Consider the following 20,231-nt stretch of genomic DNA (forward strand, 5'->3'; position numbering starts at 1 on the left):
CAGCCTCTTGTCTTACACCAATCAACACCCAAACAAGGAAAACATAGTCTTCTAGTACTTGCAAAACGGTACAGCTTGGCAAGGAAGCAGCTCCAACCAAAATCTACCAAAAACTTCACAAAACTGCATAAGTTCACCTCCAGCATAGCCCCTGAATGGAGTTATCAGAAAATAGCCTTGGCATGTCTATCAATCTTGCAGCTATTGTAAACTCTTGAGGGATTTTGTCCTCAAAAGCTAAGAAAACCAAGAAGCCAAGCTGCTCCAGCAAATTCCTTATGAGAGAAGAATAATCCGCATGCCTGAAAAATGAACTCCAAATGAATTGTAATAGAACTTTCATTCTTTATGCCCTAACTAGGGTTTTCTCCTTCTCCCAACACATCTTTAGGGTTTCTCACATCAATCTGATTTAATTCTATTATTTTATTATTTCCAACTTACTTGGAATGGCACCCAAGTTTAGTGACTTTTATTTTTCTCTTTTTTATTATAAAGTCACTTTATATTTCATTACACTAAATTAAAGTTACTTTATCATTTACAAATTTGATTAATATGGGTAACCGTAATATTACCAATCACTCCCAAGGTACTTTGATCACTCCAACCATGCTGACCAATCCTTGAGACGAACAACCCAACCTGGGTCCTCTAATCATACCTGTGAGTCTACGAGAACCCAGTGATTACAAATTCCCTTGACATACTTCATTGACAAGCTACACTAGATCATAACCTTTTATAGCCAATCGTTCTTAAATTACAGATCAAAAACCTTCTTGAGGAATTTCCCATAAAAAATTCCTTCATTGGGTTAAACTCAAAATATAAATGGGATTTCCACAGGATTTATTTTGCATTTTACAACTGGCAAAAAGTCTGAGTTATGCACTCAAAAAGGACTACTTACCAATCCATCTATCATCTCATTCATGCACAAAAGTGGAAAATAGTCAACTAATTTTAAACTGGAAAAAATTGCCATTGACCATTTCACTGGCAGATTGTTAAGAAAAGCTGTTCACTTGTGGGTTAAAACCTAGGTTGTTAGATATTGGAAGATTCAAAGAAACTAACCATTTTGTATCACTTGAAATAACTGGAAAAGGTAAGCTAATATTCATTTTTGTCTGTGGCAGGTAATCTTAATGGCATTTTCCGTATGCATCTTGTACATATATGTATTCTGCATTGATTATTATTTTTGTCCCAATTCCAAAAAGAATAAACCAAAAAGCATCTTAACCATAAATGACTAGTAGAACACCTACATAAAGGCAATACTCATCGATGTTAAGGTTACAATAATTTCAAAAAATACCAAAAAGAGTGATGTTTGACAGCATATTAATGACAGTGAAAAGCTAAAGCATTAGAAGTTTGAATACATACGGGCCATCTCAATGACAACATAATATACTTTTTCAACTTGAACTCCACGCTTTGCAGTCCCATCAAAGCTCACTTCATATTCACGTAGCCTGATTAAGACAATCATTTTTTCAAGCATGTTAAATAATGCAAAGCTCTACCAGAATTCAGAAAATAGAGAATTCTGAGTATACTGGACCTTCAAGCCAGAGTCATATTCTAACCCCACCACAAATATATTTATCTACACTTTAGAATCCAAAGGAAATTGGACTATATATCTAAGTTGGTTTGTAATGATTGAGCATATCTATCTGAAATACTTTCAACCATTAGGTTAAATTTGTACCTGTCCTTTATGTAGCTTATATTTGCAAAATAAATAGGTGCATCAATACGAACAATCACAATCCCATGGTACGTGTAGGCTTCTGGATATTGCTTGATGTTTCTGTACACTGTAGTACCAGCCAAACGACCTAGGACAGCTGCATAAATAATTAACAACTTCAGAAATTGTTTCAGAAAAACATGGCAACATCTTATTGACATAAAGTTTCAAATTATTTAAGAAGATATAATTTGAATGCACTTGAATTAAAAGATGAATTAAAAAGCATGCAATCTAAACTTAATTAAACTTTCATCAAAGATTACTCATCAGGACTTACTATAATCAGTATGAGCATATGCACATGCTATGTAGCATTTATGTCACTGGAAGAATTAGCAACCTAAACCAAAAATACAAGAGAACAACCAAGCAGAAAATATAAATAGATGAATGTTGAAAATTGAATCTCCACAGCTGTACCACAAAGCACAAAAGGCAGTACTAATATTGTTAATGTTTGTGAATATCTGCACAAGCACTAGAGGCAAACTATCCATCTGGTCCACGGAACAGGAACAATTCATCTCAATACTTATAACTTTTAATTGGACATTTTTAATACACAACTATGCTTTGATTGTTCTAGATATCTTGTTATGTCTCCTTTCTAATTAAATTAATGAAGGACTTATTGTCATGTCCCGTCCTTGATTGTTATATATAATCTAAATGAAGCAATTATTATTATTAATTAATATAATAATTACTAACGAATGATTATTTGAAATTTATTTATTTATTAAATATTATTATTTAATTAATATTTATTAATATTTATTTTTATTAATATTCATGAAATATTCAAATAAAAATAAATTTATATTATATTATAAACATAATTTAATGTTATGTCCCTGCCTATCAACCACTTCTTACCTGCCTTCTAGCATGAAAGAAAACCAATAAATAATAAAAGAATTAAATATCGAAGGCCAACTCCTATACCCTTGCTAGCCAACCATAGGAAGCATTAATTAAATTACTAAGAACAGAAGGATATTAACAACAGCAATGATTATGATTATTAAAAGTAGAAATTAATATGAAGTCAACGATTTCATTAATATACCAAGACAACAGTCATTAATAATAAAAAGAACATCAGTATACAATGATTTGTTTTGGAAGGACGTGACTCCAAGTACAAACACGTCTTTCCCAATAATCGTGGCCCTTACCACATTTTAAATAGTGGGGTATTTCCTTGAAAAAAAAAGCATCAAATGATAATGAAAGATAGGAAGGAAAATAAAAGTAAAAGGCTGTCAGTGGATGTCAGCAACATGTAAACCGCTGCCAACTGTATGTTATTACCATTATACTATAAATGTTTCATTCTGGGAATAATCTGCTGTAACTTAGAATATCAGAAATATAATTAAAGAATAGTCTGTTGTAACTTATAATAACAGAAATATAATTAAAGAATATATATATATATATATATCTGTGTGTGTGTGTGTGTGTGTGTGAGAGAGAGAGAGACTTGATAAATAACAATATTAGATAGTAAACCAGAAAGAGCTTTTAAACAGTAAGAAGAATTTGTTTGTATATAGTTCTTGTTGAGGGACAGCCTAAATCCAGACAATAGGGTGACTCCCAAGAGAGGGTGGGCATCAGCGTCCCGAGAACCTTGAGGGACAGGATCCCAAGATAGGGTAAGGGCTTGTATCTGTAAACTTTGAGGGAACCTATTGTATTTGGTATCTAAGCGCTTTGGTAACATTCATATCTTCTTCTTCCTTAAAACTGAAGTAGTAACAAAGTTTGACACTTGCATCAAGAATTATGGATGTATGATAGATGAACAAGTTACTTATTAATAAATTAACTGATTGAACTATGGAACATCACTAATTTGATTCATGTTGGGATAGAATTGTCTCCAAATCAATTTAGTTTAAGTCGTAGGTACATTGAAATAGGTTAATTATGGTTAAAACAGGGCTAAACCTAGTAGGGGACATTGTTAAGGAAAATGAGATCTGATTATAATACCTTACTTTATTTGATGTATGCACTCCTTGATCCAATACAGATTCAGATTTACTCTGGTATGAACAAGTAAGTTCGATTTGAAATAATGAAGGATCGAAGCACTTGTAATGGAGAGATGACTGCACTTGTAGTGGCACTGGTTTTTGTACGTTCTGTGTTTTCCAAATGCAGATCGGAAGAAATATAAATAGGTGAAGGGAGAGGCATGTCCATGTAGAGACATGTCTCTACGTGGACTAAGTCCACGTAGAGGCATGCCTCTACATGAGACATGTCCATTCACTAATAACCACAATAGTATCCCACCGATAACAACAATAATATAACATTAGCAATGTTTGACAAATGCGGTGATAATATCGATTCCTTTAATCAATAATGATTATCGGGTTTTATAAAAGTTTTGGTGCATGGTTAATTTAAACATAATGATTTTTTATTTAATTTGACAGAAGCTATAACATTAACACTCCCTCTTAGCTAGGGAGGATTGTGGTATGATCAATAAAATGCACTCTCAAGTTATGAGAGAGGAAATGATCATTTCAATATTATAACGTAACAATATCTATTCATCATTTAAATGCTACCTTGCGGTATCATTAAAGTATGGTACATTTAAGAATATCAACCATAAGATATTCACCATACTTATATCTTCCTTGATATGTGCACTGGCATCAAGTCTCATGATGCCTATCAAGGAGGATATCTGCCCATGATGTCTCCATTAATACTAAATCTCATAGTATCCATCATGCCATATCTTAGTAACTCAGATATGTACACTATCATGATCTCCATAGACATTATTCATATATAATATCCACCATGATAACAGGTTAAACTATTTATAAGATCGTCACCTTACAATAGTAACCATAATCAGACATCAATGAAAGATCATCACCTTCCATGATGTCCCTACAGAATCATGTAGTAACTCACATGATAAAATAACATAGATATCTTTTAACATTAAGACGTTACTGAGAATCAACCTCAGAAAATATAATTACAGTTTTACCATACCAAGCTTACCTCTGAAGTGATTCACTTTTAATTTGGAGAGAGGCTTGGTTAAGATGTCTGCAGTTTGTTCATCCGTGTTGATGTATTTCAAGTTTATAACATTTCTTTCCACCATATCCCTAATGTAATGGTAAGGGATCTCAATATGTTTTGATCTGTTATGAAATACCGGATTCACAGAAAGCTTAATACAGCTTTGATTATCACAGTGTATAATAGTAGGGGGCATGGATTGTCCAGACAGTCCTACCAGTAGTTTCCTCAACCATACTACTTCTCGAGCTCCCATTGATGCTACAATATACTCAGCTTCCATGGAGCTCTGAGCAACTGAAGATTGTTTTATGCTGAACTGAGATATCATGGTAGATCCCAAGCTAAAACATTCTGAAGTACTTTTATGATCAACAACACTACCGGCCCAATCTGAGTCAGAGTATGGGTGAAGACATATTTCTACATTATCATATTTTAGCCCCAGTCCAATAGTTCCACGAAGGTACCTCATGATGCGTTTTGCTGCTACAAGGTGTATTTTCCTGGGTACACACATGAATTGACTGAGAGCAATGAGTGTTAATTCTTCGCTTTGGATCTCATATCCAAGAGTTGCTTGTTCATCCCTTAGGGCTAATATTCGCATGAAGTAGACATTGACTGATTCTCCTTTGATCATGGCTATGTGATTTATTTCTCTTTTTAAAGCCAAGGTTCTACTAGCATTGGATATCTCAAATGCATCTTCAAGTGCTTTGAACATGTTGTAGGCCGTTTCATGTTTCCTTATGATGGGCATAATATTATTTCTCACCCCATCAACTATGATTTTGATGGCCTTTTCATTCCCTCTCTCCAAGTTGTTTTGTCGGGTTTAGTCTCAGGTTCTGCAGTTTCAGTTTTTACAAACGATTCGACTTTATTTTCTTTTAGAATCATCTGAATTCTGAACTTCCATGCTGAGAAGTCATCACCTCCTCCAAGTCTATCTTCGAATCTGATAGCGCTAGCCATTAGAAGAAATGTGATGTTGAATATATGCTTGTTTTGAATTTTCCACAAAATTGAACAGCCTCGGGTTTGATTTTAACTATAGCTCTGATACCATATAAATGTTATTTAATTCCCAATTCAAGATACAAGTTATATTCAAGGTTATCTTTTCTTTCAAATATGTGCTATATCTTTAATATGATAAATCTGATTATAGTCTTGTATGTTGCAGATGAGAGGAGAATTTATCAATTTCAATGTCATTCTCACAAATGCCGATTGATATATATATATGTATGCAAGGAGGATCAAGCAATACCTTGACCGGTCATGCCTATTAGACATGACCAATCAAGATATTACTTGATCGCACCTTTTGAACTATCGTAGTATTTATCAATCGGTGTATATCAATCAACAAACCATCCGATACTTAATCGGCGTGTCTATCATATGCAAGACAACCGATGCTAATCGGTATGTATTAGTTAAGCCCGATAACAATCGGTGTTCACAGTTATTATACTAACCGATATTAATCGAGTGCATTGGTTAAGCCCGATAACAATCGGTGTTCACAGTTAATATGTTTAACGTAAACCGATACCAATCGGTATTTTGTGCTATGAGATTTACAACCGATGATTATCAATAGTTAAGCATTGATCGAACTTTGCAAGTATAGTCGAATATATACAAGTTGAAGAATGATCATCAAATGAAGGAACAATAGCTTGAAGTCTTCATCATAGTTTATCGATAGGATAGATGATTGAATGAGAGACTTCATTTATCTCTCATTCAATCATTTATCTTACCGAGGCTATCATGCATTAACACAGATCAGATCAGATCAGAATTATTATTAAGTTACAGGCAGTAGCATCTTGTCCTTGGTGGAATGCAAGGGGTACATTCATTCCCATTATCAAATGAGAGAGATAAGTTCTACCCTCCGAACTACTCTTGAATTTTATAATGAACTATATTTAATTATAATTAAAATCATATTTATTAATATATTACAACTCTAATTTGAAGTTAGATTTGTTGTCCCGGGATAAAATAATGGTATATCCCAAATGGGGACATTACAGTGGTATCAGAGCATGATCCTGCCATCCTATGAGGTAAAGATGAATCAATAAATCATTTCAGTCAATAAGAAGGAATCTAACAATATGAGCATTTGAGTCCCATATATATGCTTCATTGTTTTAAAATGTATGCTCCGTGTTTGTACAAGTGTATACTTTGTGTATGCTCAGTGTCTTCATGCATTTATATGTATACTTTGTGTCTTCATATGCATTAATACAATTTGTAATCCTTTTATGGGAGAGGGTTTGAAGAGTAAGAGATGGGTCGAGAGGGGCTCGTAAGTAACCTAAAAACAAGTACTTACAATTGAAGAGTCAAGTCACCCCCTTACGTCTTTCCCCTGATCCTATAATAGGGAATGCATAAAGATTGATAGTAGGAAGCCCATCTTGTGTTGTGGGCTTGAGATGCAACAAAGTATTGACATTATCCCCCCAACTTCACAAGTTTTTGTTGTGGGCCTGATATGCAACAAAGTATCGACTTCTCCCCCCAACTTCACAAGTTTGTGTGAAAGATGCCGACTACGGAATGTGGCAATTTGACTTAGTTTTCTGATTTTTAAAATTCGTTGGCCAGCGGTAAAGGAAATTGGTTTTGTTTGTTTGTTTTGTGGTTTTTTGCTTTTTTTGTGTTTTTGCGAAGTATGTATGCCTTGGAATTTAAATAATGCAATTGAAAGACAACAATAAACATAAACTAATGACTGAAATAAAATTTCAGATTGAGTGATTTCTGTAACAGCAATTATCAAAAGCCAATAAACAATGGAATTCACGAAAGACATGCCAAATTTGGCCTACCAGAGGTCCAACGCCTTGCCTGGAGGGCTACTTTATTAGCATAAATGAGTCCAGGCACTGCTACAGGAGCTACCAATGAGTCCAAACTTCTCCAATGAGTTTATTTCCTCTAGAAAACAATTACCAAAAACAATTCTAACATAAATAGACCAAAATGTTGCTGTTTCCTTCAAATCCCCAGGAGACTTCATTGAAAATGAACAATTTTCCACACTGATTTGCTTCTATCTCTCTCCAATGACTTCAAAAACTTGAAAGAATGATTCCAATCTTAATTCCTACTGCTGACAATGAGATTTGTACAGAAAATTCCAAGTAAAACCCTTCTATTTATTTTTTATGAATTCCCAAGCAAGCTACGGGTGCATGGCTAGGCTGGGAGAGGTATGGCTAGGCTGGGAGAGGTATGGCTGGCTACAAACTGCAATAATTCACCAAAATTTGCCCTCTAACTACTCAGATCTCATTCTCATGATTAGTTGCTGTTGTAAGTATCAAAATTCCTCTCAATAATACCCTTGTTGGTCAGATATGTTGAGACATGGACCAGCTAGGACTCGAACCTAGGACCTTCCATACGCTGCAAGAGTGCTCTACCACTGAGCTACTAGCCCCTCTTGGACCAGTCCATCGTCGGTCCGGGTGTGGCTTATTTCCAGCACCAACACCCCCCCTTAAACCACACCTCTTGTGTGCTTGGGGCTCCTAGCCTAGACCTGGCTCTGATACTCGAACCTAGGACCTTCCATACACTGCTGGAGTGCTCTACCACTGAGCTACTAACCCCTCTTGGACCAATCCATCGTCGGTCTGAGTGTGGCTTATTTCCAACATCAATAAGATATAAGCATTCCCAGCACTCCAAATTGACAAAATATGAAAGGGTTTTCGTCCTTTCTCTCAGAAATGGAGGTCTACGTCCCCAATTCCAATCCATACACCTGCAAAATACATTGCAGACCTGCAAAATAGTTTTCTTCTCAAAAATCTTCAATTACATAATGCAAAAATGAGCTCCCAAATGCTCTTTTAACATTCCTCAAACCCTAATTTGATTGTATTATTTCACTTTATTATTATTATTTTATTTCCTAACTTATTCATAAAATGAAATCCGCGACTCAAATTTGAATTCAGTCTGAAGCACTGTGATCACTGATGGTGTCTGAGTCTTGCAGGCTAGCTGACAGTTCTTCCTAAAAAGTAGGGACTCGCCCTAAAAAATAGGAACCTCTCTCCAAACACCTGTAACTGCTCAAAAGGATCCTGCTCTACTCCCTAGTCATCCAGTCAACTGCCAGTTCTCCCTAAAAAATAGGAGACCTCCCTAAAAAGTAAGAACTGTCGTCTGAAGGTCCAAAACGGTTCAAAGAGCCCCTACAAAGCTCCATGACCCTCAGAATGAGTCCCCTAACCATATCGTTGACCTACGGGAACTCGAATGGTAGGCCAAGCCCTTCTCATCTCATGTCACCTAGAAAAGGGGACATTACATTGTGTTGTGGGCATGAGATGCAATACATTTTTGGCATTCTTCCCCCAACTTCACAAGTCTTGTGTTGTGGGCTTGAGATGCAATAGAGTTTTGACATTCTCCCCCCAACGTCGCAAAATGGCAAGAGGTAATGCATAAAGATTGATAGTATGAAACCTATTTTGTGTTGTGGGCTTGAGTAGCAACAAAGTATTGACATTCTCCCCCCCCCAACTTCACAAGTTTGTGTTGTGGGCCTGAGATGCAACAAGGTATTGACATTCTCCCCCCAACTTCACAAGTTTGTGTTGTGGGCCTGTGTAATGTCCCCCTCTCCTTGACAAACAGTTGTACCAGAGGATTAGCCTATCATGTGACCCTCGTAGGCTAATTAGGATGGTTAGGGGGTCTTTTGAGGGTTGTGACTTCTCCAGTGCTGAGAGTATTGTGGATTTGGCCTTCGTTCGACTTCATTTGGACTCCATTTGCCATACTTACTATTAATAATAAGTCAGAAGTAGTAGAGATGGACCCTTTCTATTTTTAGAAAGTGTGTATGGTCACATGGGGAATTATGAGGAGAGACTCCTGCTTCAAACGACATGTTAATATATGGTGTATTTAAGGAGATATTAATATTTAGCAGGTCTCTAGGACTCCGCTTGAGATACTTTCTATTTTTAGCAGTCCTGCTATTTATAGCCAGTAGGTTGGGCAAGGACAGATTATGGTTTGGCAGTCTCCAGTTCAAACGGCAGGCATTTCTGATGAATACTTAGAGAGATATTAATATTTAATTATTTTAATTAAATATTAAATGGCAAACTTTAATGTTTTAATGTTTTAAAAGTCACTTTAAGTTATAACTTAAGTGAGGCTCTATTTCTCATCAGATGGGGCCAGTTTTTATATTAAATGGAAAATGATTTATTTTTTGACACTTCAATAGTCAAAAATAAATAATAAAAGTTAAAACATCATGAAAGGCCAAATCGCACCTTTCTTGGGAATCACGCCAACCCTAAATGGAGAAGATTAAAGAAGATTTTAGGTCTTCTTTTCATTATGCTGAGTTTGGATAATTTGATTTGGAGCTCTGAGAGGAGTTTTGGCCAAGGGTTTCAGTAGAAGATTCTTCTACAGTGATCAGGGGTATCGGTGCAAGAAAACATGGGATTCTTGTGCAACAGCATCAGAGGTTGTGAAATATCGACTGATTTTGCTTTCAGTTGGTTTTATCCAGAAACCAAGATTGGGCAGATTGGAAAAGGGTTTATTAATTTTTATGCAACAGATTGATTGCAGCCGCAGAGTCAGAACAGAGGCAGGAATAAGTGTGTGATGGATGGGGGTTTTATGCATGTACAGCTTGCTGATCTGCCGTACCTTTCTTCCTTGAAAGGGTACGATTTTGCTGAGGTGGAGTCCAAAAATTCCAAAACAAATGCCAGAAAGGACGCCTTGCCAATGTCTTTCCATCGGGCTAACATGCAAGTATTTCGGGTCAATTTAAAATAAATTGCAGCTTGCTGTCATAAAATCTGTGTATGACCAGCAATGGGAAAATAAGGGTTTTAACAGAATATACTGGTATTTATCAGTTCTTCTCTAGCTTCTTGTTATTTTTTATTTGAGTATTAATAAATGATGAACGGATGTAATGAGGGTTTGATCAGTGTTGTTGAATATAAATTGATTTCCAGCAAATACCATTAGTTGCTTTTTTGTGCTTAAGATTGTCAAAATTCTATTTGCTGTCATTATTTGCAAAGAACACACTTGAAACGCAACAGGTTCAGCAAAACGATAGTTGTCTCAGTTGAGGGCCTTTTGAGGTTCTTACATAATTCATTAAATGGCTGATAATAAAGTTATAAATAACTCTATAATAAATCACTTAAGTTGAGGGTCTAAGCATCATGGAGAGAAAGCGATTCATTATTAACTTGATATCTTATGAAACTAATTGAAGTTTTTGAGCTGTGGGAAAAGGCGAGGGTTCTTGCAGATTTTCAGAGGTTTGGCATTGGAGAGCGAGGCGGCTTCATTGCAACAGTGATCTGAAGGTGTGAGATATTCATCTGAGGACACTTACTGGTTGGCTTCGAACAGAAGTCAAAGTGTGGACTGATTGTGGCTCATATATCTTGGGGTTTCTTCAAAATTAGTTCAGATTTCCTTGATGAAAACTAAGATAGCAATAAGAAGTCCTTGGCAGCCAAATAGAGATTGTACGGCCTGCTTATAGGCAGCCATAACTGCAGGAAGAAGAGGATTTCTCAGCTAAGTTCGATTTCCTTGGAGAAGGCTAACTGCAGGGAAGACATCTTAATCTCATGCATTAATGTGTCTCATATGTACTTGAGGATTTCAGTACATTCCACAATTGCTTTTTGGTTGGGAAGTCCTAGACACAACATCAGATTTCAAAAATCTGGTATGCTTGTGACTATAAAGTTTAAGAGTTAAATGCAATAGAGATTTGATACTGTTTCTTCTCTATAGGCTCGAAAATCAGATAAGCTTTTCGCATTTCAGAATCTATTTGAAGTTTATGTGCATTGCTTTTTATTATCATATATTCACAAAACACAAAAAAGAAATACAAAACTCCAAAAACAATCAGCATTACCTTCAGCATTCATTAAAATTCAGTGTTTTGGACAATAAGGGATCTTTACAGCCTGAGATGCAATAGAGTTTCGACATTCTCCCTCTAACTTCACAAGTATTGTGCTGTGGGCTTGAGATAAAATAGAGTTTTGACATTCTTCCCCCAACTTCACAAAATGGCAAGTGCTTTTAGGGAGATGAGGCCTTGATGGGACAGTAAGTAGGAGCCTCCCAGCTAAGCAAGGGAAGGGAAGAAGCAACCTCCCTTGGGCTTAGTGGCGAAGCGGCTCCTAGCAATCTCATCCCATCTCTTCCTCCCAAACTCTACATGCTTATATTATTTATGATGTAGTTGCTTAATCCTTTCAATGGAAAATGCATATATGTATATATTTCCATGTATTGTTCAAATGTGATAGCAGAATCGATAATCAAGATTATAATATTGCTTGAGGGCAAGCAAATTCAAGGAGGGGAGACTGTGATGTCCCCATCTAAACAATCAAAACATGATAATGCCCGCTTTAAAATAGAATTTAATAATAAATAATAATATAATTAAAATATAAAAATATATATATAAATAAACAAATAAACGAATGAATGAACTAAATAAAATCTTAATGATAATAATAAACAAGATTTAATATATAATTTATATTTATTAAATATTAATTTTGAATTCATATTTATCAAATAATAATATAAATTTTACACTATTATATTATTGACAAAATAACAAAGTAATTAAAAAACAAATATAATAATAAATAAACTCAGAAAAACAACTATTCAATAAAAACAAAATATATATAATAGAATAGCAATTATCCTAAACAATAAATAAAGTTAATTATTAAGTTAAATATAAACAAACTGATGTGTCAGATATTGTCCCCTCACAATAGACAATAATAGAAACAGATATTTATTTAGATTCTAATTAATATGAATAACTATTAACTATTAAATTAATGACAAAGTAGTAACTAAATATTAAATCAATTAATTATTAACTATTCAACGATGCTTATTTCTTTTGTGAAATCACATGGGGATATTACCCCATTTCTTAAAAGTCATATCGATAACGGTTGCCAGCATAAAGAGGACGTGGCCATTAGAAAGTCGCGTCTCTTAGTCACGTCTCTTTTAAGAGATGCGACTTTGTATCTCAGACCGTATGAGTATTTATGGGTGCGTGATTGCTTGAGACCGGGGAAAAATGGATGTTTTATTTTTACACAAATCTGAGTGCTAAAGCAGAATAATAGAAATCTGATTCAGCATTCAATTATCAATCTGGAACAGTAACATATCCCAGTTAGCAATACCTATACATTTGTATAAGAAAATTGATATATCATACAGAGTAAACCATTGCCTAAAGCAAAATATATCAATTGTGAGGCATATCGAATATTTTGGGTTTTACTTATATCCATATTTGGGTCTGCTTCAGTAGTACGTTCAGAGTTGCACAGATTATTTGCATACTTTTAAGGAATGATCAGAATATATAATTGCAATCAGTGAAATAAAGAGGATTCAAAACATCCAGGAAGATAACCATCGATCAGATCAGATCAGATCAGAAATATTATTAAGCTACAGGCAGTAACATCTTGTCCTTGGTGGAATGCAAGGGGTACATTCATTCCCATTATCAAATGAGAGAAAGATAACTTCTGCCCTCCGAACTACTCTTGAATTTTATAATGAAATATATTTTAATTATAATAAAAATCATATTTATTAATATATTACAACTCTAATTTGAAGTTATAATTGTTGTCCCAGGATGAAATAATGGTATATCCCAAATGGGGACATTACAGTTACGTTTTCCTTGCAAATTAAAGAATAAAAGCCTCCTTTGGGTGTTTGAATTTTTCTTGTCTCTACAGAAAATGAGATGCTAAGGTAATCTGTTTGGGCAATTTTCCTCCACCAATCCGCAAAAGAGAGATACATGCTAGTTCCTCCAAACTAAGAAGTTGATCAACTCTAGAAGACAAAAGTGTTAAGTTTGAAGGATTAATCAACCATCAAGGTAAAGAAAATTTTAACTCGCAACTAAGTAAAAATCCTGCAGATCAACCTAGGTTAATGAGGAAGCGAAAATTTCCTAAGTAAAATACTAAGCCTCAAAGAAAGAAGACGTGGATCAACTTAGGTTGATGGGAAAGTGAAATTCGCTTAACCAAAATATCAACCCTCAAAGATAAGGAATAAGATGCGGATCAACTTAGGTTAATAGGAAGAAAAAAAAGCCTGTCAAATTTTAACCTCCCAAGGCAAAGCAAAGGAAGTGCATAAACTTAAGTTAACAAGAGGGATGCACACCGACTTAAGTTAATAAAGAAGTCGGCCTTCTTAAGAAGATGAAAGGGTGAGGATCAACTTAGGTTGATTAGAAAGGTAAGAAGCTCAACCCCACAAAACATGGAAAGTAGAATTCTGCCTCCTTTGCTTCAAGAGACATAAGGTAGACGTTGGGGAGATGAAATTTAAAATTGAAACCCCTTACAAATCAAAGAAGAAACACTTAAAGCGAACTTAGTTTCATAAGCAATAGAGGCAAATTTCAAGATGATAAAATTTATCAACACTTCAAAAGAAGTTGGCTGGAAGATGTTAAGGCAAGGAGAATTAAGTTGGAAAGTATCTATAAACAAAACGTTTTATTTATTTGCCAAGTCGGCCAGGTGAAAGGGTACGATTCCCCTTGGTAAGTTTAAAAGAGCCGTGAAATCGTTTTATTAAGCCAAATTGGCCTTCCTAAGGTGGAAAGGTGCAACTTCCCATTCAAAGCTTATATATGATGGGAGGGAGACATTTTACATGGGAACAAATTCGTATTGAATTACCTCTGCTCTTCTAAATTCGCACAGCAGCAGGGTTACCTTAAATTCGCTTCAAGAAATTCTATCAACCTTGCCTGAGGGGAAAAGAAGAATCTGCCAGCCTCCATCAAATGAGATTGTTTCTAATCAACACTGAAGAATGACTCAGCAAAAAGAAGGGAGTATTGCGAAATTGCCTTAAGAAGATACAGCTGGAGGGAAGATTTTCAAACATCAAATCATGTGGAAGAAAAATCAAAGGGCCGGTCCATGACCAAAGCCTAAATCGATTGAATTCTGATTTCTGAGTGGTGACTAAACTTTATCCATCCTGGACTCAGAAAATATTGCAAAATTTAATCAATCATCCCAGAAGTTAAGAGAGAATGTTACATCTCAGATTTCTGAGTAATAGTCAGACTTCTTTAAAGTCACAAGAATCAGGTTTTGTAATGCGAATGGAATGAACTATCATGCTATTTTCAGAATTTAGCATAGATGATTCTAAGTTTTGATTTAATAAATCTGAAAGCATTTGTATTCACAAGCAGAAAATCAGAAATTCGAAATTTTTTGGAATTTAAAATGTCCTTTAACATTCTAACTTCTAACTTCAAACAGGAACATGTCAGGAGAAGGTACAAGAAAAAATCAGATGAGATAGTGCTCAAAGGCTTCTATCTGGAATCTCAAAAAACTTCAAGATGGAAAAAAGTTGGGGACACCAACTTGGAGCAGTTTGACTTGACCAAGTTCAAGAGGAGGATGTTCGGCACACGAGATCAAATGCCCTCTATTATGGCAACCAACATGATTAAGAATGGAATTTGTCAAGCTGCTGGCTTCCCACCAGATGTCCAATGTAATGAATTAATGGTGGAGCGTGCAAAACACTACAAGCCCCAAGAAAGGTCAATAGTGGCACCCAATGGAATGGTTTTAGCACTCTTTTCAGAAGAACCAATTAGAGAGACATTTGGTATCCCTAACTATGATGGGATGGTTAACATGACTAGGCAAGAATCAGCAGCCTTTTTTGAAAAAGCATCCAGAAGGTGTATGAATCTTATTACTTCGGATTGGGTAAGTGAACCAAAGAGACCACAATCCAACATACCAAAGAGGCTTGTATACTCTGATTTTAAGGAAGAATATGGTGATATGGTGTTCATGCTGAATGGAATCATGGGATGTCCGCAAGGAGCGATATTTGAAACATGGATGTTTTGTTTCGTAGAGGAGGTCTCTTTGGGCTTAAAAATGATAAATTGGGCCAAGTCGAATATTGATAACTTAGACATTCAGTTGAGAGAATTAAAAAGAACAAGAACATTTTACATGAGTTCTTATGTGGTGTATGCATTGGCTAGGCACTTAAGATATAAAAGGATTGATATGCAAGGGTGAGGTAGGTATTAAGAAAGAACAACTCAAGGTTTATGACTGCTGTCCTCAGCTGCAATTACATGAGAAGCAGCATTTCAAGAGAGACAACAATGCATTCACAATGTCTCTTACTCGATTATTGCAAGGAGGAATACATAGAAGATTATGAAAAGGAGCTATAGCATTGATAGAAAAGTTTGATTCGTGGTTTATCCAATTTCCCACTTTCTCATAAATCCGAATTCAACGGTGTTCATATCATCCATATCGTCTCCCACAATATCCCACTGATAGGATGGTACTAATTGAAGTAGTAAGAAAACTATCAGAGTTTGATTTTAACCAAAAAGAAGAACAAAGGCAAGGGATTGCATACCCTATCTCAATAGGTAAATTGGTAGAGACATGCTATTTAGCTCAAGCTGACGAGACAGCAAACATAGAGTTTGAATTCTATCAACTCGGTGTGTACAAACAAAGATCGTGCTTTCATCCTTACCACAAGATACCTACTATTAGAGGTAAAAGGTATAAGCATAGAATTGACCTAGAGGATTATTGGGCAAACCTTACAGATGAGTTAGCAGTTAGAAGTAAGATGTGGTCCAGTATGTTAGTTGATTTCATCAAAAAGTGTAACATCTTTCCAATTCCGGATCAAGTAAAGATGATGGAGAACATGTATTACCACAATATGAGCAAGAAAAGGATAAACCTATTTTAACACCTAGTAGGTCACAACCTGAACTCACTGATATCAACACGTTAATGAAAGATGTGTTAGATAATTCAAGATGGTGGGTTGATCAACAAATCAACAACTTGAGAGGTCAAGGGATATCGCTTACATATGGTAAGATGGATGAAGATGATTCTTCTTCCGAGGAGGATGAAGCAATGAAAAGCATTGAAGAAGTAAATAGTGCAACAGAAGTTCAAGTCTCTAGGAAAAGGAAGATTACAATTGATAAACCTTAGGAAGGTAGAGGTGTCCGAAAGGAAGTTGTCAGTGTTGAATCTCAACGAACAAGTCAAGCATGAACACTGCCTCCTCAATCACAAGTGCTTCCTCAATGAGGAGTTAGAAATGATTCAAACTTCAATTGACGAAAACAACTTGGGAAATGATCAAAGAATAGAGCAACATGCATACTCTCAAGATAGGATGTCACCAATTCAAAATCGCCTTGGAGGAGAAAAGACAATCATGATAGAGGATTTGGGATATCCTAGCCTAAACACAAGTGAGAAACAAGATGAAGTTGTGATTTCAGCCTTGAAAGGAATCAGCGGTGATAGCAGATTGGAGGATAGGATGGAGTTGTCTACAATTCTCGATTGGCTAAAAGAGAGAATGTATAAGAAAGCAATTGTAGAAGTTCAACCCATCAAGGATATAGATCATTTCTTGTAATGTCCCCTTCTCAGCAGTCACCAGTTCAGTTGGTCGTTAGCCTATCTTGGAGACCCGTAGGCTAGTTGAGAGCAAAAATTAGGGTTTCCTACCTCTAGGGGAATGTTTCGGCGTTTTTGATGACTTGCATGTTGGAGTTTGTTAGTTTTGGTTTTGGATTTATTGTCCGTATTTTTGTATTCACAAAAATAGACAACCCCTTTGAAATTTTGTTGAAAAATGAAAAAAAATTACTCTAAGACACACTTCCCAAGGCAAAATTTTGCTTCGCCCCTGGATTGGATTAATCCTCACTCCATCTTCAATCCATGTTTCAAATTTCATCGCATTTCGGGTTTGTTTGCTATGTTTTTTCTTCAATTTCGGTTTTTTTCTTCCTGATTGCAGGTGGGAAATTTTCCTTTGATTGCAAGTTTTATTTTTCTCTTATTTTTAGTGTTGTAGGGAAATTTTAAAACAATTACAAGTGCACTTTATTTTAAACTTGTCACTTGTAACTTACTTTTTATTTCCCCCTTGCTTTTTAGGTCGTTTAAGTCATTGTAGGAACTTTTTGGACAAATTACATGTGAATTTAAAATTATAAGTTTAAAATGAACTTGTAATTTCTTTTAATAGTTCCTACTTAAGTGATTTTTTAGATGTAATAGGGATTTTATTTCCCTATTACATGATTTTTGTCCTTTAAGTTGTTTTTTTAAAACTTGTAAAAGAGATTTTATTTCCCTATTACAAATCTTTTATTTTCAGTCATTTAAGACTTGTAAAAGGGATTTTATTTCCCTATTACAAATTTTTTGTTTTAAGTCATTTAAAACTTGTAAAGGGGATTTTATTTCCCTATTACAGGTTATTAAGACATTTGTTTTTGTTCTTTTCTCTCACAAACCCGAATTTGCCTTAGGAGTTGAAAAGTGAAACAATTAAAACTTGTAAAATGGGTTTTTAAAACCCGATTACATGTCTTTTGCAAGCATTTTAAACTTGTTCCTTCTTTCCAAGAATTTGTTGACACGTTTTTTATGACTACGACGAACACAGAATAAAGTTGTCTAAAGGTCACTTCACTCTCTCTTAATCAAAGTGTGATTGCATGCTAAGATTGCAAGAAGTTCAAACAATCGACTCCAAGATTCCTTTATGCTACGGACGTGACTGAGTTGGCTGATGTGATTGCTGGTAATCCAAGGGGCCTTACGTTTGCATCATTCTTTCACTTCTTTGTTGTGGCTGGAACTCCATTATCGGATATGGCAATTCTATGATGCTGCTACTTCGAACGAACTAAAATGAACTGAAAGTAAAAGGGAAAGGGTTTAGAAGTATCTAAATCTACTCCTAAGGGCAGTGATAACAATGAACAGTGCTTTGGTAGACAAATTCCAAATAAACCAAGCTCTGCTTCGCCAAGATCAACTACAACTCCGCAAGAACCGGTGCAATCTTTTGGGGATGCTAGAGGATTTTCAAATTGAGAAAGTACATTTGAATACCCAAAAACGGCGCAATCCAAACGACTATCCACAATCGAACTTAGCACAAATTTAGAGGGCTCAGACTAACTTTACACTGCAACTTACAATCAGCAAGATGCAAAAAGTATGAACCATGGAAATTCATCAGACATCATTACATTCTCCATTGAAATCAAAGCACTTTACTATTTCTAATCTAAGTGAGGAAGGTGAAACCATGCAAGCTTTGAAAAAATAACTTAAGTGGACACCATCAGAGAACAATGTTTCACTATTATTATCTCAAAACTTATCACAACAATTTCATACAAGTCTCCCTTCTCTTACAAATGAGGGGGGTCACCCCTTTATATAGGCTTCAAGCCCTAGCATGCAAACCCTAATTAGGGTTTTCCCTAAAAGATTCTCCACTCAAGATGCAACAAGGTGGGGATCAACATTTAACACCCATTAAGCCCATATACAATTAATTCCAACCCATTACAATTGGTAACCAAAATGCATTAAATGCGCCACTCCTCACTAAATTTGCCCAAAATGCATTGAATATTCCTCTATGCAAAAATTGCCCCATCATGTCATAAATGCACCATCACCTCCACATGCGACGGTTGCATGCAATAGGAATCTGCCATAATGCCTCAAATGTGATGACTACATGCAAAAGATGCTCCATTAATTCTTCATGTGTTGACTTGGCTACCACTTGGCGAGAAACCCTTGGAGAGAGAAAACTTTATCTGGGAAGAATTTTCCTAAGATTTTGAATTTTCCTTGCCTTGGAGAAGATAATTCATCAATTCTACACATTTCTTATTTTTTAGGAAAATTTCCAAATTAGGGTTCCATGGTCCAAGTTAGAGAAAATTCCCTCACAACTCCAAGTCTACCATCACTTTCAAATTTGGATGATTCTTGATGCTCGAGAATGGATTTTTCAATTTTTTTCCTAGGGGTAAAATTTCTTGTTCAATTCATCCTTGATTTCTTCCTTGCCTCAAAAATTGTTTTTTTTTTACCTTCAATTCATCCTGGCGTGGAATTCATGTTGTGATGGAATTATCCTTTGGAAAGAAATTTGTTCCTTACCCTGAGGAAGGAAATTCTTCATGCCTTAGCCAGTGTTTTTGAGTTTTCAATCCTGAGCATGGAATTCACTCTTCATGGTGGAATTCATCACTTCCAAGCCTTGGAAGAATTTTCAATTTTCTTTCATGTTCTCCATGGATAAAATTCTTTCTTTCATGTTCTCCATGGATACATCTGTTTGGCCTCTATATTCTTCCTTAGGCATTATTTGCACTTCAGAGAGGGAATTTTAAAGTTTT

The 20,231-nt window shown here is 35.4% G+C and overlaps 1 protein-coding gene across 1 annotated transcript in view; it reads right to left on the reverse strand.

The window, feature by feature from the left end:
• The window catches only part of LOC131046252 (sulfate transporter 4.1, chloroplastic), a 230,444-nt gene that overhangs the window by 52,294 nt on the left and 157,919 nt on the right, over positions 1 to 20,231 (reverse strand). Inside the window, exons 14-15 of the mRNA XM_057979938.2 lie at positions 1,724 to 1,862; positions 1,396 to 1,484 (exon numbers count right to left, since the gene is read on the reverse strand). Of these exons, the coding sequence (XP_057835921.1) occupies positions 1,396 to 1,484; positions 1,724 to 1,862 (228 nt within the window). The remainder of the gene's footprint in view (positions 1 to 1,395; positions 1,485 to 1,723; positions 1,863 to 20,231) is intronic.

Source organism: Cryptomeria japonica, chromosome 11 (assembly GCF_030272615.1).
Source record: "Cryptomeria japonica chromosome 11, Sugi_1.0, whole genome shotgun sequence".
In the NCBI taxonomy this organism is placed as follows: Eukaryota; Viridiplantae; Streptophyta; class Pinopsida; order Cupressales; family Cupressaceae; genus Cryptomeria; species Cryptomeria japonica.